The sequence below is a fragment of the Puma concolor genome, chromosome D1 (genome assembly GCF_028749965.1).
Source record: "Puma concolor isolate L17-30 chromosome D1, mPumCon1.1.hap2, whole genome shotgun sequence".
NCBI classification, from domain to species: Eukaryota; Metazoa; Chordata; class Mammalia; order Carnivora; family Felidae; genus Puma; species Puma concolor.
The window spans coordinates 40,264,118-40,292,019 of NC_141676.1; the positions used below are offsets into that span (position 1 = coordinate 40,264,118).

The 27,902-nt window shown below is 48.6% G+C and overlaps 1 protein-coding gene across 2 annotated transcripts in view; it reads right to left on the reverse strand.

The window, feature by feature from the left end:
- NAV2 (neuron navigator 2) overlaps window positions 1–27,902 on the reverse strand; it is a 397,887-nt gene that overhangs the window by 125,395 nt on the left and 244,590 nt on the right. For both annotated transcript variants that reach the window (XM_086677817.1, XM_086677818.1), the window contains one exon: window positions 672–794. In XM_086677817.1, the coding sequence (XP_086533943.1) occupies window positions 672–794 (123 nt within the window). The remainder of the gene's footprint in view (window positions 1–671; window positions 795–27,902) is intronic.

The window sequence follows — 27,902 nt, forward strand, 5'->3', positions numbered from 1 at the left end:
TTTGGAAATCATAAGGTCCAAACCCCTACTTTAATAGATTGCTCAAGGCCATAGAATCCATCTGTGTCAGACTAAGGATTACCAAATAGTCCTCTATATTGCAATGGTCTCTGAAGCTCTTTTCATCTTGGATGGTGGCTGCAGCGAAGACTGGCCAAGCTTCTGTCAACTACTCACCATAAACTACATCCTTAGGCCTTGCTTCCTGTCGCCAGGCCACAGGAGACCTACAGTGAAGCCCGATCAGCCACGGCCAAGAGCACTCCCTTCTGCACACAGACCTTCTGTGTATCATTAGGGACTCTGTTCCAAGACGTAATACCTAGAAAGCTTGCTAATAGAAGAAGTAAAGCAGATCCCCGGGGCCTGCTGAATTAAAGATGCAGTAGCAACGGTCAAAACAAAACAAAAAGTACCCGAGCCTCGACTCCCTCTATTATTGTTATCAGGAGCACTACCCTAGCCAGAAGCAGGACTCAAGAACCCCTTTCAGCAGCTGCCTCCTACCTGCTGTGCCAGCTCCTGACCCCAGGCACGGCTTCAAGGCCTCCCAACCCCCCAGGTGGATTAAAACAGTGCCCATCGGCTCGCTCTCAATATCACACCCTCGTTCCTCAGCCCACTCTGGAAGGATCTCTGCACCTGGTCAGTCCCAAGTGGAGCAAACTTACCTGTCGGCATCTCCGAGGCCCAGGGAGGTATTTCTCTGTAGGGTCTCCCGCACCACAGCCATCCCATCAGGGAGCCGGTTCAGGCGACGAGTATAGAGGCCAAGTCCACCATCGGTCATGTACCTTTAATAGGAGCACAGGATGATGCAAATGTATGGTCAAAAGCAATTTGTGTACAGTCCCGGTGTTCACATCCAGAAGCTCAGAAGCTCTCCATGGCCACCCTGTGCTCTAAGGGGGGAAGGAACTGAGGCTTTCCCGAGGCTCTGTCACTAATCACAGCCCAGGGATAACTCAGCTGTTGATTCAACACAAAAGATCACCCACTTGATAGCAAAAATAGAACACAGCTTAATTAACCCAAACTCAACAGGAATCTATAGAGCAGAAGGGAACTAGTGAATAAAATTAACTGTCAGATGTATTCGTGACATTCTTTTTAATGTCAGCATTTATACAAGCAGGTGTTTTACCTAAGTAATGCGAATGGGACTGACAATCATCAGCGAATCATAGGGGGGAACAATTACAGAACAGCTCAGTGGAGAAAGTAGGCAAGCTTTTAAGAGTGGAAAGAAAAGACCGAGGACAGATGAGCCACCTTTGTCATCGTGGGCAAGTTACTTCTCTGGGCTCTGAGCCTTTCATCTAAACTATGGGAATACCACAGCTTTCCTGCTTCCCAAGGCAGACATGAGAATTAGCCAGATAAGGCACATGAAAGTGCTCTGCAATATGTATAAGACCATACACGTGGGAGACATTATTATGGTCGTCATCATCTTGAAGTATCTACCTACAATGGTGAATTTCACCTTTGATACCAATGTCTTAAGAGGGCTGTCACAAAACTCTCTGAATAACACTCACACTAACTTACCCCTTTCCAGATCTCTTGGTGAGGCCACAAAGCTTTCTTCCGAGGAAGTCAGTGTTATCGGGGGGAAAGGGTAGCCCTGGAACTTCTGCATAGATGGCTGTCTGCCAACCAGACCAGTTCCCGAGAGCTTAGCCACCAGTAGGAGGTAGTTCAGGTACAAAGCAGCTTTAGCACTCCTACACTGTCTCCTTCACAATACCCCATAAGGGAGACTGCTTGCATCTTCAGAGAACAGGAAGACAAACCAAAGAGCAAGAAACCAAACTCAGATCCCTTTAATTCCTACACGGCCCCCAGCAGATAAACCTGCAAGGTGTCTGAAAATGCAGACGCCTTACGTTTCAAGTAAAATGACATGTACGAAGAAGACCAACGAGTGGCGATTTTCCTGAAACAGTCAGCTGAGCTGCATCACGGAAAGTTTTACTGCCTTTGGAATTTGAACTTTAGAATATATGGGGTAGATCCTGAGGGCTGTCAATTCCTGACTTTCTTCTACTTCTCGTTTGGGACCTTCTTGGGATATACTCTCAGAAAAATGGAATTAGAGCATACTATGGGAGGCGGCCCAGAACCAGTTAAGTTCAAGTTGGGGGCAGAGAAGAAAGTTCTCACTGGAGCATCTGGGGTAAGAAGAAGCTTCCACGTGTGTCAAAAGAATTCTTCCTTAGAGCAGCTTCGAGGACACCATGTCTAACTTGAACTTCTCCCATGTCCCCTCCTGCCTCTCCTTTATGACGTTAAAGATCACAGACAATGCAATGCCCACAAAATGTAAAGTCTGTTGGAGCAGTCAAACCAATTAATTGTGGTTGTGCCAACAAAACAACAACAGATTAGAATCCATTTTTCACTCAATTGTATCATTTTAATTTTTTTTTTAGCATTTATTTATTTTTGAGAGACAGAGACAGAGCATGAGTTGAGGCAGGCAGAGAGAGAGGGAGACACAGAATCTGAAGGAGGCGCCAGGCTCCAAACTGTCAGCACAGAGCCTGACGTGGGGCTCGAACCCATGAACCGTGAGATCATGACCTGAGCTGGAGTTGGACGTTTAACTGACTGAGCCACCCGGGAACCCCTCAACCGTATCGTTTTAAAAGCAAAAAAAAAAACATTTTGTAAATACACCAAAGACCACTAAATTATATGCCTTTAAAGGGTGAATTTTATGAATTGTATCTCAATAAAACAAAAAAAACATAGTGACGACAGCTATAGTTAAACAATCATTTGTGTAATCACCTTTCACACTTATCTCCTACACTACACAGTGAGCTCCCTGAAGACAGGGACTGTTATAATGTTGTTCAAATCTGTATCCCATGTACCTAACAAGTGTTAAGTGCTTAAGACAAACGGGTTTTGTTGAATGAAGACCAGAATGGGGTCTAGCAAAAACTTTTTGGGAGGACACCAATTACAGGTTTTCTTTCCTCTTTTTATTTATTTTTTAAGATTTTATTTTTTAAGTAGTCCGTACACCCAACGTGGGGCTCAAACCCCGACATCAAGAGTCACATGCCCTTCCAACTGAGCCAGCCAGCAGCCCTTCCTTTTTTTTAAATAATTTTTTTCCTTTGGAAAGTTTACTTTTTTTAGTAATCTCTACCCCCAACACGGGTCTCAAACTCATAACCCCGAGATCAAGAGTCGCATGTTCCGCCGATGAAGCCCAGGTTTTCCTTCCTCTTAAATGTCAGGGAACATGACATCTAAGACACATAGAAATGCAAATTAAACCATTTATCTGTCTGTGTACCCATCCATCAGTCCATCCATCCACCCACCCATTCAATGTGACCCAGGGTCCAGTGGTAGGCTCTCTGCACACATTCTACACTAGCACAACGAGAAAAAACCCACCTACGTCAAAATGCAGCGACTTTGCCAGGAGCTAGACTTCCCAGATCAAATGTCCTTTCAAGGAGAATTCAGGGGAAGCTCTTCAGAACACAATCTGTTGCACCATAAAGCAAGGCAGTTAATTTTGATTTTAGCAAAGCCCACTCAGCCATGGAAATGAAAACTTTTTAACTGCAGGGATCTTATCAAAGGACAAACAAACTGATTTTAGCGTTCATTTCCCTGCTGGATTTTCATCCCTGGTGAAACAACACATACGGATGGGCAATGACACGCACCCAGGCGTGCAGACGAGGCCCACACGTACACACCCCTGGCTTTCCGTGGAGGCACAGAGCAGGGCCCAGAGAGCATTCCAGAGACCATGCTGAGACGTGCCATGGCCCTCAACCCAGTAACACCCCAGCAGAGCAGCGTGGTTTTGTTGAAAATGACAACCTAGAAAGGTGGAAGGACCCTGGAGAGATGGCTACCTTGGCCTGTCCACTGCTGCGGGGAATTCTTTGTTTAGGCAGAGAGGAGGGGAAAGGCAAGGATCCATCGGATCCTCTGCCTTCTCAAAGGCACAGGGAACTAAAGTGCTTTGAATGCAAGTAATCTGACCATGATCCAGCTTCGTGGCGAATCTATTTCATTCACTGCGTGCGGAAGTTGGGTGGTGGAAATGAGGAACTGGGGAGTTTACCTCTTTTCCCAGGCGTTTGTGAAAACATGTATTCAACCATGTATCTTTTAAGATATTCTTAAAAATTCTGTTATATGTCCTCTCACTAGGAGACAGCATAGCATTGGAGACAGCTGTCACTACAACGAGGCTCACACTCAAGAATCTAACTTAAAATATTTCTTGGGGCACTTGGGTGGCTCTGTCGGTTGAGTGTCCGACTTCAGCTTAGGTCATGATCTCAAGGTTCATGAATAGGAGCCCTGTATTGGGCTTGCTGCTGTCAGTGCAGAGCCCCCTTTGGATCCTCTGCCCTTCTGTCTCCCTCACTCCCTGCCCCTCCCCAGCTCATGCTCCCTCTCAAAAATAAACATTAAAAAAAATAAAACATTTATTTCTAAAATATTACACGCCGATTCCAATAGTTTCATTTACAAAGAGCTCCATATAGATATTTAAATAACTCTTCTACTCTCAATGAAAAATATAATTTTGGCTTGACCCAAATTTGTGTAGGAATTGGCTACTGAACGTATTAATATAAACTGCCTTCATCAGGTTAATCCCTTAAGAAAGCATAGTTTGCAGGTGAAGCGATCGCTGCTGTACCCATCTGAATCAGCAGCCCTTTTTCAGGAGGGTTTGAAGGCTGAGGGGTGGGGGAGGGGCAGGAAGTGATAGCCATGCCCCGTCTTTGGAAGCCTTAGCAAGGCTCACCCTGGGTACAGATGAAAGGGCTTGCCTGAGGTCACAAGGAAAGGAAGCAGTTGATCTAGGGACTGAATCTCCCAGCACCAACACTGTAACGTTCCTTCTCTTTGGGGAAATAAATAATTAGTGCTGGAGCCTAATGATGTGCTGGTAACATCCTAATGTTTGCTTGGTGAGGTCCTAGGTCACCAAGCAACTCAACAATTTACTCATTATCCTCTCGAGTTCTGCAGTGATGGGTGCAGGGGCTCTGCCTCCACCTTCCACAGCTTCCCCAGAGGCCCCCGAATGGAGCCCCTGCTAAAGACACAAGGTGTGTGGTAGGTATCTTCTATTCAAGGCTGGGGCACCCTGGACTGGCCCATGAGCATAAGAGTTAGGAACAAGTCTCTGTTGTCAGAAAGATCTGGGTTCAAATGTCTCCTCTGTCCCTTGCCAGCTGGGAGACGTTGTATGCATCATTACTGATAAAAACTCACGGATATGGAGGCTGCTTGGGTACTGTGCTAAGTGCTTCCCATAAGCCATGACACTGTACCTTCAAGACTCTCGTCAAGTGTATTATCTGTTTTTCAGACGAGGAAAATGAAATTGTGGTCAGGATCACAGTGCAAGTAGGGGAGTTCAAATCTCAGCTTTGTCACGCTTTTTGGTGTAATTCTTAGGAGTTTCATTTCCTCAGCTACAAGATGGGTAGAACTACAGATTAATCTCACAAGGCTGCGGTGGGTTAAATACGCCAGCGCGTGCAAAGCCCAGGGCCTGGTGTGTTGGGGGCACTTGAAATTTATTAGCTGCTGTGACTATCAACGGCAGCGATTGTCCATACCACAGGGTAGTGACTGTGTACCCTCTTCTCATTTTTCGATACCACAATTGTTAGGTACCAGGCTCTGTACCAGGCTGGGGTTACAGAGGAGGAAAAACCTAGTTCCTGTCCTGGTAAAGCTCAAAAGCTACAGGGGACCCAGACATTGAACAGACGAAGAGCAGTATTACAGATGGGTGCAGGACAGGCTCAGAGCACATGGGGAGGAGTCAAAGAGGAGCTATTTAAGCTGGCCCTTGAAGGGTGCATAGGAGTTTGCCAGCCAAAGGAGGAGGATCCATCTAGGCACATTGGTATCACATACAAAAGCAGAGAGAAACAGAGAAGAGGGTAAGTTAGGAGAATGGCAAGTAGTTCACTGTTGCCAGAGCATCAGGAGTAGATTGGAGCCGGGCAGCGTGGGGACCGGGGCTCAGTCAGGGAGGGTGTGGGAGCCAGGTGGTTTGAGACCACTGGCTGTGTGTTGGAGAGCTATGAAGGTACAAAGCAAATGACTAGCAGGCTCTGGCTTCTGTGCCAAAGAGAGCACTGACTTGTCAAAACTTCCATCATTCAATACTCCAGTTTGGGGGAGCATCTTCTCATCAATAATTCCTTCTACAGACTTCAGAATACACATTGTCTGAATCCCACCTGAGTTGTCTCAGACCTTTGCAGGATGACCAGATTTGCAGGGTGGCCTCACCATCGCTCAGGCCAGGAGAGACATGTGAGGGCCAAATGCCTCTTAAGAGGAACATTCTAGACAAGAAGAGTGCATCCTATGTAACTGACACCGGTTACAAAATACTTATGGAATCTAATAGGACCTGTTAGAACAGATACACCAGATTTTGAATCCAGCGCTTAGTTAAGAGATTCCTTCTTTAAACATGAGACAACAACATGGAATAAATGAAACTGGCTCTGTGACTCGCCTTCAGAAGGAGGGGGAAGGTGGCTCCCCATTCCCAAAGTTCACAGTTCAATGTGACCTGCGTAAGTAACACAAACTGACTTCCACTGGGTGCAGAAGAAATCACCTTCTGTCAAGGGCTGGGGGAGGAGGGGTGGACGGGAAGGGGAAGAAATCTGTACTGACCTGATCTGGCTCAGTGCGTTTCTAATGGAGCATGACATTAAAAGACAAAACAAAAGAACAACAAAAATACTCAGAGGCAAGAAATTAAAGTAGTACAAAACAGAAGGGGAAAAAAAAAATCAAGCCGAGGTGATTATTTTTTCTTCAAAGACGTGTCAACCTGTCTGTATGTTCTGGATGCACTTTTGATTTAAATGTGACGAAAGCGAAGAAAATGGAATAAAAGAAATAAATACACACACACATACACAATTCCTTGCCAATATCAATACAACTATATAAGCATGTATGTCAACACATACTTTGTCGTCTACCGTTAAAGAAAATGATGTGGGCTGATGAAAAGTCCCTGCAGTGGAGCATTTCACCAGCGTCCAAGACCCTAAACAACATGTGCTTTCATAGTGCCTGCTGCTCTCCTGCAATGTGGCAGGACGCATGTACGCTCTAGGTTTATGAGGATGTTAACGGAGTTTCTGGACAAACCTGGAAAAGGATGCCTTTAGTTTCGGGCCTCTTAGAAGTCAGACGAATAAACTTCACTCCGGGTCACAGAAGGACAATCGGACAATCCAGTCCAACAAAACTGCCTACAACCTTTTGAAGAGAGCTGATCTCTAGGACAGAAAGGAAGTTGTTCCCCTTGACTTAATTAAGGGGAGAGGAGAAGGCACTGGCAATGCAAAAATAGGGTCGGGGGGAAAAAGGCGGTTTAATTTTTCCGTGCTAATTTTAAAACTGTAGTACTAAAATTTAAGCAAAGACTTAAGTTTCTACTAAGGAGGCATTTGGAAACCACTTTGTGCTCGAAGTTTTTCGGCACCAAAGCTGAGGCAAATGCGGCAAGTTTCTTTTATCTAAGGCCAACCCACTCCCATCCTTCACCCCAAATGACAACTACACAGATACGTCACTGAATGACTCTAATACCCTCGTCGTGGCATATCTTTGATGGTTTTTTTTTGTTTGTTTGTTTTTAAGATTTTTAATTTTTAAAAATTATTTATTTATTTTTGTTTTAGAGAGAAAGACTGTGAACAGGGGACAGAGAGAATGTTAAGCAGGCTCCATTGCTCAGGGCAAAGCCCACCACGGGGCTCAATCCCACACCTGTGGGATCATGACCCGAGCTGAAATCAAGAGTTGGACGTTCAACTGACTAAGCCACCCAGGCTCTTCAAAACGAGTTTTTAATTTTTAGGTCATCTCTACACCCAACCTGGGGCTCGAACTTTGAGCTCTACTCGAACACCCTGGTGCTGCTGCTTCCCTATTACGGGTCATCTCAAACGGACACCAATGACACAGAATCGGCAGCTGCCTTTGGGGAAAGTCTCAGGTCTGAACGTCCTTCTCAGTAGGTTTCCCTGTGACAATAGGACTCTAACCTGGACTAGGAGACACAAGTCATCAAGAAGCATTTCTTTGGTTTCCATGTCTTTGGGGGGCCCTTCCAAAGACTCTGCTGGCAAAGGCAGAGGGGAGACATGGACCCAGAGATCCAAGCAGTTTCCTACCTTCCTCCTTGAGGCAGAGCTGGGGTACCTTTGAGCCCTGTTTCCCACTGTGCTGTATACCTGCCAGCTCTTCAGAACATCACTAGGATGGTATACGGCTCTTTTTAGGAGGATGTGGGAGTTCACTTCTCCTCTCCAGCAAAATCTTCCCTTCTTCTTTCATTCAAGTCTGGAGCAGCCACCCGAGGCCACGCGATGAGCCACCTCGGCTCAGAGCACAGAACACGACCATGAGCCACCAGGTGGGAATACCCACAGCTCAAAGGGCACCAGCCCCTTCCCTGGCTTGTCCGTATTTCCTTTCCATCTCACCGAGTCCTGGCTGCAAGGTAGGCCAGATGACCAGGCAGACCTGGCCCAGTTCTCTGATCCTGCTTGTGGCAGGAGGTAAAGCCTCTGCAGAAGTGAGCAGGGAGCAGGAGGCCTGGAGGCTGCTCTGGCTAGCCTCGTCACCAGAGCTTGCCTCTCTGGGGAGTACTACAAAGACGTTGCTAAGCTAGTCAGACAAGAGCTCAGCTTCAGGAGGCCACAGGGACAGAGGGTGTGGCAGGAAAAGGCAGGCCTGGATAGAGGAGGAGTCAAAGGGTCCCCGGGGCCCCCTTTAAGCCTCAATGGGGCAAAATGGTGCCACAGACTTCATCTCCTAAAGCTAGGTGCTGCAAAGCTGCTTGAAGTGAACTGAAGGCACATTGTAGAGGTTCCTGCAACAGAACTCAACACGTACGTGCCTCACCCTACCTGCCGCTCATAACGGGGGCCACGCACTAGCAGCTCTAGCGTCACTGGCAATATTGCAGACCTCCCGAATCAGACTCCGGTTCAGGAAGACCCCCCCATGCGGTTCTAATACACATTAAAGAGTGGGAAGCACGGGTTTCAGGCAGCGGTCTCTGCGATGAGGAAGATGAGACGACCCATATGAGCAAAAACTAAAGTATTTCTATTTGCATGTATTTCTTAACACGCCCCACTTCCTTCCTAAGTTTTGTGCAGGTTTTATACTGTGCGCCATATTTGCGTAACGTGGTACATATACTGTATTTGAAAACACTGTCTAAAGCGGCAACAGATTTTTTTTTTTAACACAATCAAAACGTTCAGAGACCATTATCTAAAGCAGAAATTGCTAAATTTTCTTAAGTTATGGACCCCATCTCACATATGTGTAAAATGTGCACCCAGTTGGAGTCAGCCCAAACGCCCCTGCCAGGGCCTCTGAGTTTGGGCAGAAGTGGATCCCGGCTGAGTGGGTCCCTTCGGCATATTCTGCAAATTTCCGCACAGGATTTTTGCCTCTGTTTGCTATAAACTGACTCAGCAGTGGCACATGGCATGGCTGTAACTCACACGTCACCCTGACTTTTAGCACACAGACTCGATCTCACCATGGCCTTGGGCTTGCTTTTGCTTTTTCCTCAAACTCCTAGCTGGAGTGACTTGATCAAGTGGGAAAATTCTTGCTGCGAAGGTCCTTGTGTATTTGCAACATGCAATGTGAATAAACACAGGTTCAACCAAATTCCACTTGGCATGACTATCCAGAGTGTTCTGGTTTAGCTTAGTACCTAGGATCTAGGCACACAGAAACTCGAACGAGCATCTGAATGCGAAAAACTCCAGAATACGTTCAATCACACAGCCAGCCAGGGATTATAATGACAGTGGATTTGTCCCCCCTATTTAAATAAATACACGTATGTAAAATTTTCATGATACTCCACAACTCTGCTTGTTTAAAATGGGGGCTGGTGGGGCATCTTTCTGAAGAAGGGCTGCACACTTTGGAGCTCTGACAGTCCCCGTGTCTGGAATCTGGTCTGGCCTGAATTCTCTCTACTGTGGTTCAACTGTCAGTGTGATGTTATAGTATTTCTAGCACTGGCATGAAGAAGCTTTCTGTCCACCTACTGAAAGATGAAACACACTCTCACACGCAGGAGACAATTCTCCAGACAAAGCCCCTTTAAGCTCTTTCTTGGAATGAAACAGATGGTGAGAGCAGACTGACTTATCTCCAGGAATCCTCAAACCTTAAAATGCACCTGAGTCAGTGGGAGAACCGAAGAAAATGCAGATTCCGTGGCCCCAGCTTTGTAGATACAAAACATCACTGGTGGGGCCCAAACTGTGCATTCAAACCACAACAACAAAAATTTTTTTTAAAAGAATGGTTTGAGGTTTTACAGAGAATTTGCACAGAAAGCAGACTTTCCACGTAGCCCCTCTCCCCTTCCACCAGCTTCCCTGTTGTTAATACTTGGTATCAGTGTGCTGCACTCTGATGCAACCAATGCTGACAGAGTTGCATTAACCAAACTCCATAGTTCACCTTAGGGTCCACTCTGTGTGGTCCAGCTGTTTTTGTGTGGCACAGGTTTTGACAAATGCATAATGTCATGTATCCTCCATTATAGTGTCAAACAGAGTAGTTTCACTGCCCCACCCCCCAAATGCCCTGTGTTCCCCCCTATTCATCCCTTCCCCCCAAACCCACATTTTTAACAGATACGTAAGTGATTCTCCTGCAAAGCGGTCAGGGCCAGACTCTGAGAAATGCTGCCTTAAATCTTGAGGCTTGGATGGAGGAACTGGGAGCTAGACTGGCCTCAGTTTCCCTAAGAGGTAAATATTCGCCACAACGGGACTACAGTATAATGGTAATTTAAATCTCAAATCCTCATAGTAACTAGTCTTGGACCTCCATATTATGAGTACCTGATCCCTGATGGCCGCTCCATCTCAGATCAAAGGTCAGTAAGAGTTGTTAGAACTCCAAGGCTTTACTAAAATACCAATTAATTCATAACCTTGGACTTAGAGACCTGCAGACCTCAGAACCATGTCAGTGTGGAAGCCCAGGCCGAGAGGGAATGTGAGGAGGCAACACCAGGCGTGCTGAATAGTGAGGATCATGGGCAACATGTGGGTAGTTCAGTGAGGGTGCCATGAGTTGATGCCCCCCTACCCTGGAAAAGCCTTCCGCTTTGCCTGAAGAATCCTTCCTCCCAGGCACTTCTACACGGAGGCATGCCTGCCAATCCTCTGGATGCCGCTACATCTGATAATTCTTGCGAATTTTTTTTTAGTTTTTTAAGTATATTTAGAGAGAGAGAGAGCACGCATGAGTAAGGGAGGGGCAGAGAGAGAGGGAAGGAGAGAGAATCTCAAGCAGGCTCTGCACTGTCAGCACAGAGCCCGACGCGTGGCTCAAACCCACGAAACTGTGAGATCGTGACCTGATCTGAAATCAAGAGTCGGACACTGACCCGACTGAGCTACCCAGGCGCCCCTCATTCCTGTGACTTCTGATACATTTCACAGGAGGTCAGAGGACTTTTATGTTGGCATTCAGGACTGTGAGATCTCTTCCGGAGATGACTAGAACCTCAGGGTGGAATCAGACTTCCAGTGTCTCTTTCTCTTCGGATTTCACGGAGACACCCCCGGGGAATAACCACACTCACTACCGGACTGGGGAGAGTCCAGATGGTGCTCTGGTTCAGGTTCACGCAAGTTTCGCCCTGTCTTCTCTAGACTGCAGCTGAAAGCAATGTCAGTATGCACTGAGGATAGACAGAGACAGACTGTAACTAACTTTTCGGTGCAAGAAAGACCCCTTCTGTAGATCGAAGCAGGAAAGCAGGCCTGGGGAACATCATCCAACGCCCACAAACAACCTGGTTTCTGGAAGCACCTAAGGGTTGCAGGAAGCAGGGCACTAGAGTCTAGGCTGTTGCTCTAGAGGTGGCCCCCATTTTGAGGTGCTGTCATTTGCAAGACACATTTGTGCAGCCCCTACTATAAGGCAGGCACTGGCCTGGGTGCTGGGCAGAGGAGAATCAGACTTAGTCCTAGGCCCTGAGGGGCTTAAGGTAGACATGCAGATGTTTGCATGGGATTCAGCAAAGGCCAGACCAGAGAGAGGGGCTGAAAAGCCTTCTTACAGCAAAAAAAGGTACAAGCAGCATCCTGAAGGGTGAGAAGGTATTTGCCAGGCAGCCTTGGGGAGGGGCAGGAAAATTAGGTACTTCTCGGAGATACAGATGTGCAAATCCAAAGGACCTAAAGATATACAATGAATTCACTGTGTGGCCTTAGATGCTAACGTTCCACCAGGTAGCATTTTCATTTAAAAAAAAAAAAAAAAAAAATCATCATTCTGAGCGCTCATTCTAAATGGGATTCAGTAAATGTATTCCAATTCAAAGAAACAGATACGCAGGGCCTCTGGCCTTCAAGCGTAGGGATTAAGCCAAAACTGGGTGACTGCAGGATGCTCAAATTACCTGCCACTAAACCCAGCAAGACCCGTAGACACAACAGCTGACACACAGATGCCTGACCCCATTCATTTTTCCATGCGTCCAAGTGCACTGGGTCACCTTCAGAAAAAGCACCCAGGCAGCCAGGCACACTGGTCATGGGTGGAAGCGGACCCACCTGGGGGTGGGGCAGGAACCTGAACATACCAGATTTACCATTTTATTTTTTTTGTTACTTTTAATTTTTTTTTTTAACGTTTATTTAGTTTTGAGAGGAACAATGACACAGAGTGCGAGTGGCGGAGGGACAGAGAGGGAGGGAGACACAGAATCTGAAGCAGGCTCCAAGCTGTGGGCTGTCAGAACAGAGCCCGATGTGGGGCTCGAACTCACGAACTGTGAGATCACAACCTGAGCCGAAGTCAGACACCGAACCGACTGCGCCACCCAGGTGCCCCCCCCCAGATTTACCATTTTCAACAAACAAATAAAAACACCCAATGTTTTTTGTAACCTACTCTGTAGATAAAAGTTTGACACAATCTTGGTTGGTGTGGAACTGTTGAAGACACAATGGTTCTCCAAAGTCACACCTATTCTTACCCTTGCCACAGCCTGCTCTCCAAAAATCAGAGTGTGATCTCATTATGCTCATCAGGAAGGGATGAAAACAAAAAAGTTGGAAAAACAGTGAGTTAACATGTGTGAGCATGAGAGCCAGCCATTTTTCCTTCAAGAGGTCAGATTCTGAACTACTGAAACGGCAGGCCTCCAGATTAAGACACTGTCCAAAAATTATGTCCTCAGAGCTGAACTACAGAAGGCCTTTGCAGACCACGCCCCCATCTCCCACTTAGGATGAGGTCCTACCTCTCAAACTTCACCTTAAATGCAACTGAACATTATGTAAAACACCAATAAAACGCAGTTTCACAGAACTACAGAATATCAGATCTGGGGGAAGGGCAGGTGGTTCTCAAGGATTAATGACTTGATCTAATGAGTTTTCTGATGCAGAATTGAGAGTCACGGAGTTTAAGTGATGTGCTCAGGGACACATAACTAGAGAACAGGCATTGATATGGTTTCATTTTAACACGTTGTTGTGTTCAATAAATTCACTGTGTTTTTTCATGTTTAACATTTATTAATTTTTGAGAGAGAGGGAGAGACAGAGTGCGAGTGGGGGAGGGGCTGAGAGAGAAGAGAGGGAGACACAGAATCCAAAGCAGGCTCCAGGCTCTGAGCCAACAGCACAGAGCCCATAGCGAGGCTCAAACTCATGAACCATGAGACCATGGAGCCGAAGTCGGACACTTAACTGACTGAGCCACTTAGACGCCCCAACAAATCTGTCTTTTATAATAAAATAGAAGCTTGGCTCCTTTATTCTACATTTTGGGATAACTGCTTATCTATCTTCTTGTGCTCCAGCTTCTGACCCACCAAATTCAGTAAAGGCAGGACTGCTGTTGTCACTATTATTATTTTAGGACCTGTGTTTTTGCTTCAATATCCCGCCCCTAGAACTCTTGAGATAGGTACCTAAAAACATTTTTGGTGTACTGAATGCAAGAATAAATAACAACCATGGATTTAATTGCTTTTATGTCTCATGTATGTAAAGCATTTGGGGAATAGGAAGAAAAATTAGACATCCTTGCATCTGTTTAGATAAGCCAGACCCTACTAATAGTCGGCTATGGAACCCTAAAGACTCCAAGGAAGACTCCGAGGAAGAAGGGGCCTTCCGGGTAGAGGAGGCTACGGATGGAGGAGGGAGGAGTCACGGGTCCCATTCAAGGGACAGCATGGCTTGAGCAGAGTCCACAGCGTAGTGAACACTGTCAGTGCTGTACCGGGCGGCATCCCAGATCTGAGCTGACTGCCGTCTCCTTGCCCACGGCTAAATTCCCCACTGTCCGTGATTTTTAAAAAAGAAGTAAAAAGCAAAACCAGTAGAGCAGGGAATTCAGTCTGAAAGGCAAAAACAGTTTCCCCCTAGAATTTTGACATGTATGGGCCTGGATGGTGCCACAGGCGTGTTCAGAGGAGGGACAGGTGTAGCACACGCCGCTGACAAGCACGTCTCTCTGTGTAGCAAGGCGGCTGCCAGGGCTCCCGGGGGGAGCTCAGGCACGAGCCACGGAGAGCCCAGCGGCCAAGCGCGCAGGCAAACGGGCCAGCCTGCGGACAAAGAGCAGCTCAGGGCGGTATGAACTGGGGGTGGCGGGGGCACCTCAGCGGCAGCTGGAGCACTCTGGCAGGAAGGGCAGGCTAAGAGGGAGCCGAAATACAGGCCAGTGACCTCCAGAGCAGGAATCAAGCAGGAGTTGTTGCCCACAGGATGCTCAAATTACCTTCCATCAGTGCAGGAGGACAGCTGTCTGGTGTCACAAAGACGAAAGAACAGGGCCCCTGACTTTTTCTCGCTCTCCAATTTGTCCCAGTGCTTCCACTTTCACAAGGATGGGAGACAGACCAGCTCGGGTAGTTACTCAAGTGGGGCAGGGGCAAATTCCCTAGAGCCTGCCTAGTTAGAGTGAGCATATCCGGTATTATAACATGTGTACGCTTTTAAAACCTATCATTTTCATTATACAAACTATAGACGGCAACATTCACTAACGTCTCGCCTGCTGTGCAGACCCTGAGCTCACAGTGATTCTCAACAGCCACAGTCCACTCCGCCTCCAAACCCCTACATCATCCGGATCACAGCTGGGGGCCAGGGAAGGAGGCAACACACTTTTTGTGTTTATTAGGGGAGAAAACGGGGGAGAAGATTTTCAGAAGAAACGACTTGAGTACTGTTATCCCCAGGCTGGCATATGTAAACCTGGCTAGTCAAAGAGACATCTTCCTCCGGAACACCCAGTTCTGCTCCCTCTGTAACAGAACCTTGGTGATTCCTATGGGAACCTGGGCACCTTGACCTTACACCTGGGAGGATTTTTAAAGGTCTTCTCTCTCAGCTTCTCACCTCATGCAGGAATCCCTTCTGCAACATGTGGACCCAGTTTCCCACATTCTGCTTGATTACTCTCAGGAACAGGAGGCTCATGCCTTTGCAAGAGGACCCACCCACTCTTTTGCAGATCTAATCTTCAGCATATTTTTTTCCTAACACTGATTAACGGTCACCTTGGGGTGTAGGAAATGAAAACTGTAAGTGTAACTTCCATCTACAGTTCAAGTTTGGTCCTCTGGAAACTACTGCTTCCCTAAGTATTTTCCATGCCAAGAATATCTAGTTTCTACAAACATTTCTATTATGCTTTGGGTTTTGAACCCTTGGCCTTCCTGGTTCCCCTTCCCTAAACAAACCTCTGCCTGATTCTGAACTCCTTAAAACATGACGCTGAGAACAAAGCAGGCATTGTCTAACTAACAGATTATCTGTTGCCTCCCACATCACTGTTCTGTTCATCCAGTTGAAGGTTAGGATGGCAGAGCTCTCTAAAACCTACAGAAACCTTTGGGTCTCAGAGCCTAAGGCCCAGCAGGTGGCAGCACCAAAAGGGAAGAGGCTAGAATCTCAACAGCAGAGTGAGTCCTCAAGCTTCCCCCAAACGTTATGGCCTGGACAGGTGACTTCACTCATTTCCACTGGGAAAACCAGCCTTGCCAAAGGCCGTACTCCCACTGGCTTCTCTGTTTGCACATCCATAAAACGGGGATAATAATATGTTATATAGGCCTTCTAGGATTTCTCTAAGAATTCAAAGAGACAATACCTGGAAAGTGCCCGCACTATGTGAAAGCACCCCACAATCACTGGCTGCCATTATTACTATTAACGGTAGCAGAGGTGACAGTGCTGCTGTCACCACCTTCTTCCTTTCTCCCTTTACTCCATGCACATCGCTAAGCATATACGGAAGGTCTGGCAGAAGTTGTTAAGAGATGCAGGAGTAAAAAGACATAATCCCTCTGCTCAAGGATATCCTGGTCTAGGAGACGGACAGTCACACAGACAAACCAGAGGAAGTGAGAGGAAGGTGTCACCAGGAGCTAGGGTGGCCAGGGAAGGCTACCTAGCTTCAGCGGATTCTTAGAGGACTATGGCAGGCAGGTGGGAATGGAGGGGGGAGGAATCCGTAGAGAGAACGGACACAGGCAAAGGCACAGAGGTACAAGAGTGTGGGACCTACATCAAGGACAACGTCAGTGGTCCAGAGTGGCAGAATCAGCATGCGAGATGGGCAGTGAGGAGAAGGAGGAGATGGTAAGAAATGAGACTGGGCAAGCAGAACACTCATTAGCTGCCCAAATGTAAGGAGTGCCTCCTGTGGACCATGCTCTGTGCTAGGCATAAGAGCTAGCTAGTAAGACAGACAAGGTCTAGGGCTCCACAAAGCTGACTCTTCGGCGCGGGGGCCATGCAGGGCCTTTTATGCCGTGCTGGGCAGAATAGGGTGTACGACGTGGCAGACTGTATCTTCCAGAGACGACCATAGCAATATCTCCCATCCCACAGGCTCTTCTTCAAGGTGACCTTGCCACCTTCCCCCCTGAGAGAGGACATCTGTGTTCCCTTCCCTCCTCTTAATCTGGAGGGCTGACTGCTTTGACCAGTACAGTATGGTATGAGTGACACTCTGTGACTCCCAAGGGTAGCTCATAAAAGGCGACACAGCTCTGCTTTGCTTCACGGTAACGCTTGCCCTCGGAGCCCTAAGCATCCAGGTAAAAACTCTGCCAATCCTGGGGCCTCACGCTGTGAGGTAGCTAAGCCACAAGGAAAAGCCACGTTCATCCTAACCCTGAAGTCACCTCAGCCCAAGCGTCAGACACGTGAGTGAACAGCTTTGGAATGGTGTGGATCCCCGCTGTCCAGCTGGCTCCAGACATGGTGAGCAGAGACAAGCCATCCCCATTGCACCTCGCCCCAGCTCTTGACACAGAGACCCCGGAAGCACGATACAGTGGTGGTTTCAAGCAGCTAGACTTTGAAGGCATCGGTCATACAGCAACAGGAGCCAACACACAGGGTCTCCTCAGCAGGCAACGTGGAGCCATTGTAAGCAGGTGACAACGTAGTCAAATATGTGCCCTGGACAGATTTTTCTAGCTGAAGTGTCGCGTGGACTTGCTGGATGGGCCTTGAGATCAGAGGTAAGGAAAGCGACGGAGGGATGCCTAGGGAGAGACAAGAGCGGCGAGGCCAGAGAGAACCACAGCGTGAGATACTAAAGAGCGACCCCATCACACTTAGCGACTGGTGTTCCAGGAACAATGAACTGAAGAGTCTGAGATTCTTTCCAGGTTCTGGCTGTGGCAGGGAAATGGATATGGAAACACAGGAGGAGACACAGGGCTGGCGGGGGGTGGGGGGGGGGTGGGGAAGAAGAGGAGTTCTATTTCCATCATGTTTACCTGGCTCCAGTGAAAAAAGCCTGAACCACCACGGCTGAGCTCCAGCTCTGAGTCCGGGCTCCCTAACTCACCAGCTCTGTGACCTTGGGTGTATTACTGATGATCCTCATCGGGGATGGGAAAAAGAGCATGTGGATTCAAGCAAGGGTGAAATGAGGTCATGCATACAAAGCGGGGCACACAGCGCCTGGCATTCAGAAACGCTCCGTAAGTGGTAGCTGCTATTGTTACAGCCACGATCATTATTATTAACTCGTAGGCATACTTGGTCAGAGGCGAGGCAGGCTTTTTGCCCCCAGAGCCCGGCTGCAGGGCAGCACATGAAAGTTGTTCCCAAGGAACCGCATACACGTCTCTGGTGAATGGTTCATTCAACCGTAAAGTCCGTGTCAACTTAACTAGGTACGCAGGCTGCAAAGGAGGAAAGCCAGTGTGTGAGCTGTCCCCCATCCTTGCCTCCCTCCCTCTCTCCCAACTCAATGGTTCAATGGTTTTAATTAACAGCTCCCACAGAGTAAGGCAAAAGTCCCTCGATTCATAAAGCTCCGCCTTGTTCTGCGCCGTTCTGAGGCCTTGGGGGTGGCGTGGAGTTGGTAATTGTGTGTTTTGTTTGGGTTCACAGCTGGTGGGGGCTACAGGGGGGAGAAGAATTCCCTTGGATGAGTTCACGTATCACACTGAAGAAGACTGGAAACTGCAGGTCACTGAAATGCCTACTTGCATGAGATCTGACAGCAGGAAGCCATACAGTGGCGAGGCGCATCGGTCAATCACTGTGTAGACGACTCTAGATCTGAACCTTCCTGCCCCCGAGCACCTCCTCAGTTCTCCTTTCCACTGTTGCCCCCATCCACTTTCTACACAGGCACCTGGGGGATGGCACCACAAGCGATTCCAATGCTTCAGCAGAGGCCTGTGACATTGAATAGAAATGAAACCCGTAATAATGCTCTGGAGGCAAAGGTATCTGCCTTCATCCCTGCGCCAGCTGGCCCCAAGGTTCTTGCTCAAGCAGTCACCCAGTATTTGCAAGTTCCCATGCAACTCAACTCAGCCCTCTGAGCCTGACCCTTTTGAACACCACCTTCCGTCTCTCTTTTTCTCCTTCCCAAAATGGCACAGGGCTTCCAATGCCCCAGAGGGTATCCACTCTTCTTTTTTGGTCTTGCTTTCTCCATCTACTCAGAGCGCGGGATCTGGCAACAGTGGGAGCCACGCTGCAAAGTTCTTGGAACACAGGCTTTGAATTCAGCCCGATCAAATACTTGGTTCCAGTAGTCACCACCCATGTGATCTGTTCAAGAAACGTATCCTCTCTGAGCCTGGTCTCCCCCACTCTAAAAAGGGGATGAAAAACAGCTTCTCTCCCTCAAAGAGCTGGTATAAAGAATCGGCAATGTGCAGAAAGAGCTCGATACAGTGCCCAGCATACGAAAGAGCCGCAAAAACAGTGTGGCCTCACAAATTCCTGTACCGCTGCCACAGGATGGGTGCAAAGACCCGTGCCGGCAGGCACTCACTGCGAGGCCACTTCCCCAGCCTACCCCTCCTCTGCAAGAGCCAACACTACATTTATTCTGTCCCATGTTTCTGGCAACTTGAGTTGACTTTACCCTTTAAACTTCACTGCTCAAGTATGTGAGCTTTCTCATTTCAAAACAGATGACTGAGCGATCACAAGCTCAAAGCTCTGGGAACTAGGACCTGGACTCCGCGACGCAGCAGAGAACCACAGACGCCTTTCTCCCACTTGTCGCAAGATCAAGGAGTTGAACGCGGGCTTGATTTACAGCTGGAAGACGCTTAGAGACGGACTTGAGCTTCTCTTTAGACCTGGAATCTTATTTTACTTTGGGGTCTCAAAAATCATGAGCCCTCCAGAAGTGTCCGTGCCAGGGTAGCTGTCTCATTCCACATTTATTTCAGGATTAAGAGAAGAGGTCAAAACCTCCATTTCTCGGGGAGATTTCTTATCAGGACCCTGGGGATTCTGGAAGGGATGTGCTGATTCTTCCAAGGCACGCACAGACCCTTGATTTGTGATCATACCCCAGGCAGGACGCACGAGCCGGATCCTCATAGATGTTTCCACAAGCTGACGCGTTGCTCTTTGTCTCTGAGCCACAGGTAGCTGCCTCCTGCCCCCAGATGACTCATTCCCACTGATCGCAAGTAAGACCTGCTTGCAGACTGTGATGGTTAATTTGTGCGTCAACCTGCCTAGGCTGTGACACCAGATATTGGGGCAAACATTAGACTAGCCATTGGTGGAAGCCAGTAGACTTTGAGTAAAGCAGATTACCTTCCAAAATGGCAGTGTGCCTCATCTAAGCAGTTGAAAAAAGAAGAGAAAAAAGGCTGCCATTCCCCAAGGAGCAGGGAATTTCTGCCTCCAGGTTGCCTTTGGACTTGAACTGACACATCCACTTTTCTTCTGGAAGCCACTAATACACAGATCCACTCTGATGCAGCCAGTAGAAACGTGAACACTGCACTCAAGAGTGAGAAATGGCAGGAGATCATCTCAGCGCATATTCTAAGCAGGATAGAAAACAAGGAAGGCAAATAAATGCAACTAGTCTGAGAAGGCGAACGGAACTACCATTCTGTGTGTCAAACGCTTTACAAACGCTGTTTCCCACCACACACCTAAGTAGGCTACCATCTAACAGATGGGAAGAGGCTCAGAAAAGGAAGCAACCTCCCTGAGGTCACACAGCTGGCAAGCGAATATGAAGTCAGGTCCTCTGAGGGCAGAGTCCGAAGTTTCTGCCATTATACCATGCCTCCAGAGCAGCCGAATGAGAGGGTCATGAGTTCCCATGAAAACTACAGTTTCTTATCTTGATCTGAGTAAAGGCTCATACAGCCTATTTTTCTTCCCTCCTCCCTCCCACCCTCCCTCCCTCTCCCCCTCTCCTTCTCTCTTTCTTTCTTGAGTCTTTCAACGTGGACTGACTGTCTCAGGGCCAAAATACTCCTAACCTCATCCAAATGTTTCTTTTCATATTCACCTCAACTCGAACTTAGTATTCTCCAACCTCACCATCATAAATCTATTGAGCCATTCTGTAGCTGCTGACCCTTGAGAACTCATGGAGAAGGGTATTTTCAGTGATCTACATGCTTAAGATAAAAATAAATCTGGACTGGGTTTTCTAGACGAGAGCTACACCAAAACTTAACAGCCACACTAGGGGGCCTTGGGGTCTATCAGTGACACCTCAGTTCTCTCCGTTTGAGGTACATTAGGAGCCTGCAGACATCAGGAGCACTTCGGCAAGGAAGGGGGCTGTGAAGGATACACGATTGAGTATCTGACTATAGCAAAGCAGCAAAGGCGCCACAGTCACACTGAAATTCCAGCCCACAAAGGGAAAAAACACTAAAATATTAGACCATCTTTATCATCTCTTCTATTGGTTGAAAACATTATCCTCTTGGGTCTTCGTGTGCCTTAATGAGAAAATAGAAATACCATATAAGGCCCGAGTTTGGGGGCTGTGTAAGATACTCAGCCCTCAGAAGGGGTGCGACGTTAGCCCCTGTTCCCTGTCATCTCACGAGAGCTACAGGGTTGGAATGTGTTTTTCCTGTATGTGTAAGTACCTCTTGGTTCATGTGAGCTCATGGGTCCCAGGTTTGCCCTGAGAAGGACCTGCAATGATCAAAAGTGAGTTCCCAGAATTAAGAGTACCAAATGGTCCAGCCCCGAGAATAAATTCGGTCAGGCATACCCCAGAGCGCAGCCCGGGAAGGAGGAGATACTTGTTAAGTATTTGTCACCTTGACGGGGCACCTGGGTAGCTCAGTCTATTAAGTATTTGACTCTTGACCTCAGTTTGGGTCACAATCTCGTGGTTCATGTGATGGAGCCCTGTGTCGGACTCTGCACTGACAGCGTGGACCCTGCGTGGGATTCTCTTCCTCTCTCTCCCTGACCCTCCCCTGCCTGTGCACCTGCACTCTCCCTCTAAATAAGTACATAAACTTAAAACAAGTTTAAAAAACGTCTGTCAACTTGAATACAGTCTCCCTGTAGCGCTGATGAATGGACCCAAGATGGAAGCTCCCCTGGCTGAACACCTGGGGCCAATCTGATGCCCAAAGGCTGCCATGTGTTTTGTGGGCGCCGCTTACCAACAAAGAGCCCCGTGAGGGGCAGGGAGTCTGTTCCAACAGGACAGCGGACAGTCCAGATGATGGGAAGGGGTATTCACACTTCCCACGTGAGTATCAGTTATGGCCTCACCTCAAACCCCATGCCTCACGAGATGTCTCACTGGGGTCTGAGGACGTGTAAGGGTGGAAGAGAAGGAAACACAGTGAGCACCTTCACCCCTCACCAGGCACTGAACTAGGTAATGTACAGACATCACATCCCACTGAGCCTGGGCAACGCCATCACGATTAAGAGGATGATCCGGGGGCGCCTGGGGGGCTCGGCTGCTTAAGTGTCCAACTTCGGCTCAGGTCATCGCATCTCATGGCTGAGTTCAAGCCCCGCGTCGGGCTCTGTGCTGACAGCGCGGAGCCTGGCGCCTGCCGCGGAGTCTGTGTCTCCCTCCCTCTCTGCCCCTCCCCCCGCTCATGCTCTCTCTCTCTCTTAAAATTAAATAAACATTAAAAAAATTTTTTTAAAAAAAGGTATGCTCTGGAAGGATCCACGATGCCCAGGCACCATACCGGCACTCTGCATGCGTGATCTCATCCAATCCACAGCAACTCTAGGCATGGTTTTTCTCATTTGCAGATGAGAAAAGCTGGTTTCCCATAAAGACAAAGTATAAAAGATCGCCCCCCCAACCCCCTCCCAGGGCCTACTCTATTCTCAGACCCAGCTTGGAGCCCACACATTTTGCTTCTCAATGCTAACATTGATCACCACCTGCCCTGTGTTAGAATTAAATGCTGACCAACAGGGCACTCTTTGCCACTGGGCCTGGAGCTATTTCAGGGCAAGGACTGGAAGTTGTGGGACTGGAGTTTCCCTCAAGCCCCCAGAGGGACATTCTGTAGGCTGCCGCGTACTCTGCTTAAACATTCAGCCAGCCCTGGTCTGGAGATTCCTTGGAGGCTGACGCAACCTGTGGGCCCTGGGGGGGTGCCCACACGCAAGAGGGAAATCTGGAAAACGACGGAGGGTGCTGAGGACAACTGCCAACTATTTCCCAGCCACTTACGGCACAGGCCAAAACCCGGGAGCCGTCCTGGAGCCTTCATGCCCTTCGTCCATCCGGCCCCCAAGTCAGGCTGTGTTCACTGTGACGTCTCTCTGACCCTTGTGCGCATCTGTTCCCACAGCCTTGGCCTTCCCAGAGCCTGATCACTGCTGTCTGGCTCTCACAGCTTCTGTGCCCATCCCCCTCCAGTCTTCAGTCTCCAACCCACCATAAAAACATGCCCATGCCCGTATGTCTTCGTGCCCTTGCTCTTGACCTTGGTGTGGCTGCTTGTTTATCCTTCAAGGCCCAGCTCATAGGCCCTGAAGGTGTTGCAGTTGCTGGATGCTATGGCAGTGAGCATCCTCTGGGTGCTGTGCCCGTGTGCCACCTCAGGGAAGCCACACGAGAATGCCGTGGGAAGGGATGGAGAAACTTGCTCAAGGACACACATCTAAGGGTGGGGGAGCCAGCTCCGGAATCCCGGAGGGACTCCACAGTCCACACTCTGCCTGCTGCCCCTAGCTTGCAGTCCACTCTGTGTTCCCCATCAGTGGTGCCTACAGAACTCACTGCGTCTCCACTGGTCTCCCGGGCACACCATCCATATTGACTTATGCGCTTGCCTGTGGCATAAGCTTCTCTCCGTGACAGCAGGATGTAGAGGACTGGTCTTGTTCATTTCTCTTGACCTCAGTGCCTTTATCATAGTCTCTAACTCAATAAACATGTCTCAATGGAATTTTACTGGGGCGCCAATGGGGCTCAGTTGGTTAAGCATCCGACTCTTGATTTTGGCTCAGGTCGTGATCTTGTGGCTCGTGAGTTCGAGCCCTGCATCGGGCTCTTTCCTGTCAGCATGGAGCCCGCTTTGAATCCTCTGTCCCCCTCTCTCTCTGCCCCTCCCCGGCTCACACACTCCCCCCCGCCCAAAAAAATAAAACATTTGAAAAAAAAATATATGGAATTTTACTGCCTTTTACCTGGAGCCTCCCCAGAAGGCAGGCCAAAGAGGCTTTCCAGATTCCAAATCCATGAAAGCCCATGCTTTGGGAAGCTCTGGAACCCGTACTGGTAAGGGTGGAGAGCAGGCAGTCAGGCCCCTTTAAGGTCCATTCAAGGCAGCCTGAGGTATGGCTTTCTCTTCTCAAAGCACCCACTTTTTTTTTTTTTTAAATTTTTTTTTTTTTTAACGTTTATTTATTTTTTTGGGACAGAGAGAGACAGAGCATGAACGGGGGAGGGGCAGAGAGAGAGGGAGACACAGAATCAGAAACAGGGTCCAGGCTCTGAGCCATCAGCCTAGAGCTCGACGCGGGGCTCGAACTCACGGACCGCGAGATCGTGACCTGGCTGAAGTCGGACGCTTAACCGACTGCGCCACCCAGGCGCCCCTCAAAGCACCCACTTTTGTTCCCTTTCCCTCCCCTTTCCTGCAGGATGCTGGGGGAAAGAGGGAGGTAGGAAGGGATTCAAATCCCAAAGCAAGCTAGGAAATTCTCAAGAAGTCAGGGCCTGGTTTCCTGAGAAGACAAGACACCCCCTTTTTTCTCTCTTCCCCATAAATTACTAGGCCAACATTTGCTATTAGTTATGAGCGGCAGTCTAGCCTGCCCATGCCGAAAGCGGACCACACGTCATTTCATGGAGCTGTTCCCAGTAAATCTTTCTTTAATCCTGGTCTCTGCCCACTCAATCTATCGTCACCCACGGTGGCTGGAGTCAGCTCGGGAATGCTGGGGAATTTCTCTACTTTCAGCCCGTTGTCAGCTCGATTGTTCTTTCTTCTCTGATAAAACTGCCTACCCAGCTGCCGATAAGGGCTGATAGATTTCCCACACTCAGTAAATCAAGGGGGTCGACTGCGGGTTGAAGAAGTGTGCAACCCATACCTCTGCGGGCATCAGGGACCATGGACACTGGTAGCCAGAGTCATCGATCAGCCAAACCACCCACGTCCCACGACACCACAACCACACGGGGAAAGCGGTCCCTGGTTCTGCAACGCTTGGGGAAATGAATCGTGCCCCCCCGCACGACACCCTGTGCTTGCTTGCTCTAAAGCGAGCTTTTTAGGAAAACAGGGGTCACTGTACTTGCCTGGGATACTTAACACTGAGGAAAATATTAGACAGGGAAAAGCATTTATGGTTTCTGTGAATTCATACACCATTAAGACCTGTCAGTGAGGAAACACTGAGGGAAGCAGAGAGGAACGGACAGGCTGTGCACTGGGGCCCGGCCCAGCCCCATCACTGGCCTGTGGAGCTACTCCGGGCCTGTGGCTTCATGCTGGAGCTCCACTGTACTTTTTATTTTTTTCAGTTTTTACTTCATTTTTTTAATGTCGTTTTTGAGAGACAGAAAGTGAGTGAGGGAGGGGCAGAGAGCAAGGGGGACAGAGGATCCGAGGCAGGCTCTGCACTGTCAGCATAGAGCCCGACGTGGGGCTGGAACTCACCAACTGTGAGATCACGACGTGAGCCCAAGTCGGATGCTCAGCTGACTCAGCCACCCAGACACCTGTACATTATATTTTTTACGTGTGTGTGTGTGTGTATTGTGTGTGCGTGCACACGTGCACGTGAAGAGGGTGCAGTGCATTAGGGACAAGTGACTTACCCAAGGCCTTACACATCAGTCTGCCTACAGGGCTGAGTCTTTACCTTTCCATGACAACGAAACCTTTCTAACTCCACCGGGACCTGCCCAGTGGCTGATTGGCGACTTGGTCTTCCCAAGCTTCCTAAGAGCCCAAACAAAGCAAGGTCATTGCAGAGGGACCAACCTGGAGAAACAAGAACCCATCCTTCCCAAATGCCAGGGGTGTCTGCCGTGCCCTGCCATGACCCAGGGCCTTTCAGGACAGTCTCACCTAAAATCATTTATGTTGGCTTCCTCTCTTACCAATCTGCCAGGAACAACAGCCGGTCAAGGTCACTGTGGGTCTGGCCTGGAAAGACCATGAGAAACATTCACCAGATAAGAAAGAGCCTTTCATGCCATTGGTGCCCTCTTTTCGACTCTCGGTGTTGTCTGCTGTGATCTATGCTGACTTGGTGAGAAATATCTCACACATCTGACCACGATGGTCAATGCAGGAAGGGAGAGAACAGCGGCACCCCATCTCCGCTACCCCCAGGGCACACGGCCCTAATGTTCTGGGCTGTCTCCCTTTTCCTGTACTGTCCATGTCCAGCTTACTGTGATAGGGGTGGTCAAAGGTCTGGAATAATCCGACAGAAGACAGGGCCAAGCAGAGGGCAGACAACGCAGCTGGGCCTGAATTAAACTCAAGGGGCTTCTAACTTAGCTACGCATTCATTCAGGGCCGTGTGATTGGTCTTGCTTCGCTCACGGTCAGTAGCAGCATTCATTCAACAAATATTTATTGGCTATTAACTATGCAACAGGAACTGCGCCAACCAATGAAGACACGGGAACGTCCAAGACAGATGTGACTTTAACCTTTAAGAGGCTGCAACAGGTGTGGGCTTTGTACCTTCTTCAGAATTAACACACTGAAATAGTCTAAAAATTATTTTGTGGGGGTCCCTTGCTTGATTTTATACACACACATATTTATTTTTTTTAAATGTTTGCTTATTTTTGAGAGAGAGTACGAGAAGGGCAGAGAGAGAGAGAGAGAGAGAGGGAGGGAGGATCCGAAGAGGGCTCTGTGCTCACAGCAGAGAGGCCAATGCAGGGCTCAAACTCACGAACTGTGAGATCGTAACTTGAGCCCAAGTCGGACACTCAACTGACTGAGGCACCCAGGCACCCCCATACGCATTTTTATAATAATTCTGATGTAGTGCTACTATTATGGGCAAGTCAAATACCACGGGTGCCCAGAGTCCCCACCTCCACTCGGAAAGAATCACAGAAGGCTTCTGCGAGGAGGTGACCTGGCAGCAATGATGGAAAAAGCAATCTAGGCACAGGTGGTGCACATGCAAATGATACACAGAAGCATCAAACACCCTGTGTTATAGATTAAATGCTTGTCTCCGTCACCCCCACCAATTCGTATGTTTGTATGTTGTTCACATGTTGAATTAGCTGTGGGAGGTAACTGGGTTCAACGAGGTCATGAAGAGGGTGGGGCCCCCATGATGGGATTAGTGCCCTCCTAAGAAAAGAGAGACACATCAAAACACTTCTCTCTGCCATGTGAGGACACAGCAAACCAGGAAGGGGGCACTCACCAGAACCTGACCACGCTGGCACTCTGATGTTGGATTTCAGCCTCCAGAACTGTAGAAGTAAGTGTCTGCTATTTAAGGCCCCCAGTCCAAGGTATTTTGCTAGAGCCGCCTCAGCTAAGACATGCCCCGACATATTTACGGAGCTATAGGAAATTCAGGGGACATGGGTTGCTCTACTTCCGAAGATCAGAGTCCCCCAGCAGGGACCGGCACACATGTACTATCTGCTGATGGAGAAATCCCTGACACCTAACGGGGAAGACTGCAGCTATCACAGAGCCAGCCCGGAAGACCAGCTTGCTCCCAACCCTGCTTTCCCTCCCACACCACACTCCTGGTCAGGCCACATGTGAAAGACAAACCAGCTACTAGACTTACCACTTCCTGAGCCCTGAGTCCCAAAGCAACAGAAGGCAGAATTAAAAGCAATCAAAACCACAGCATCACATCCCATACTGGCCACTAGATGGAGCTATGCATCGCACCAAAAAGACAAAGCAGCTGAGGTTGATTTTCTCCCAGGTCTGTAGATAGCATCATTGGGTTTTATAGCTGATGGTGGCAAGTTATAGAAGCTCAAGGTCCTGGGAGGGTACGCATGGAGAACAGGTCATGCACAGATATTCATTAAATACCCACTTGTAGTCTCTGAGTTTAGAAAAATACTGAGCA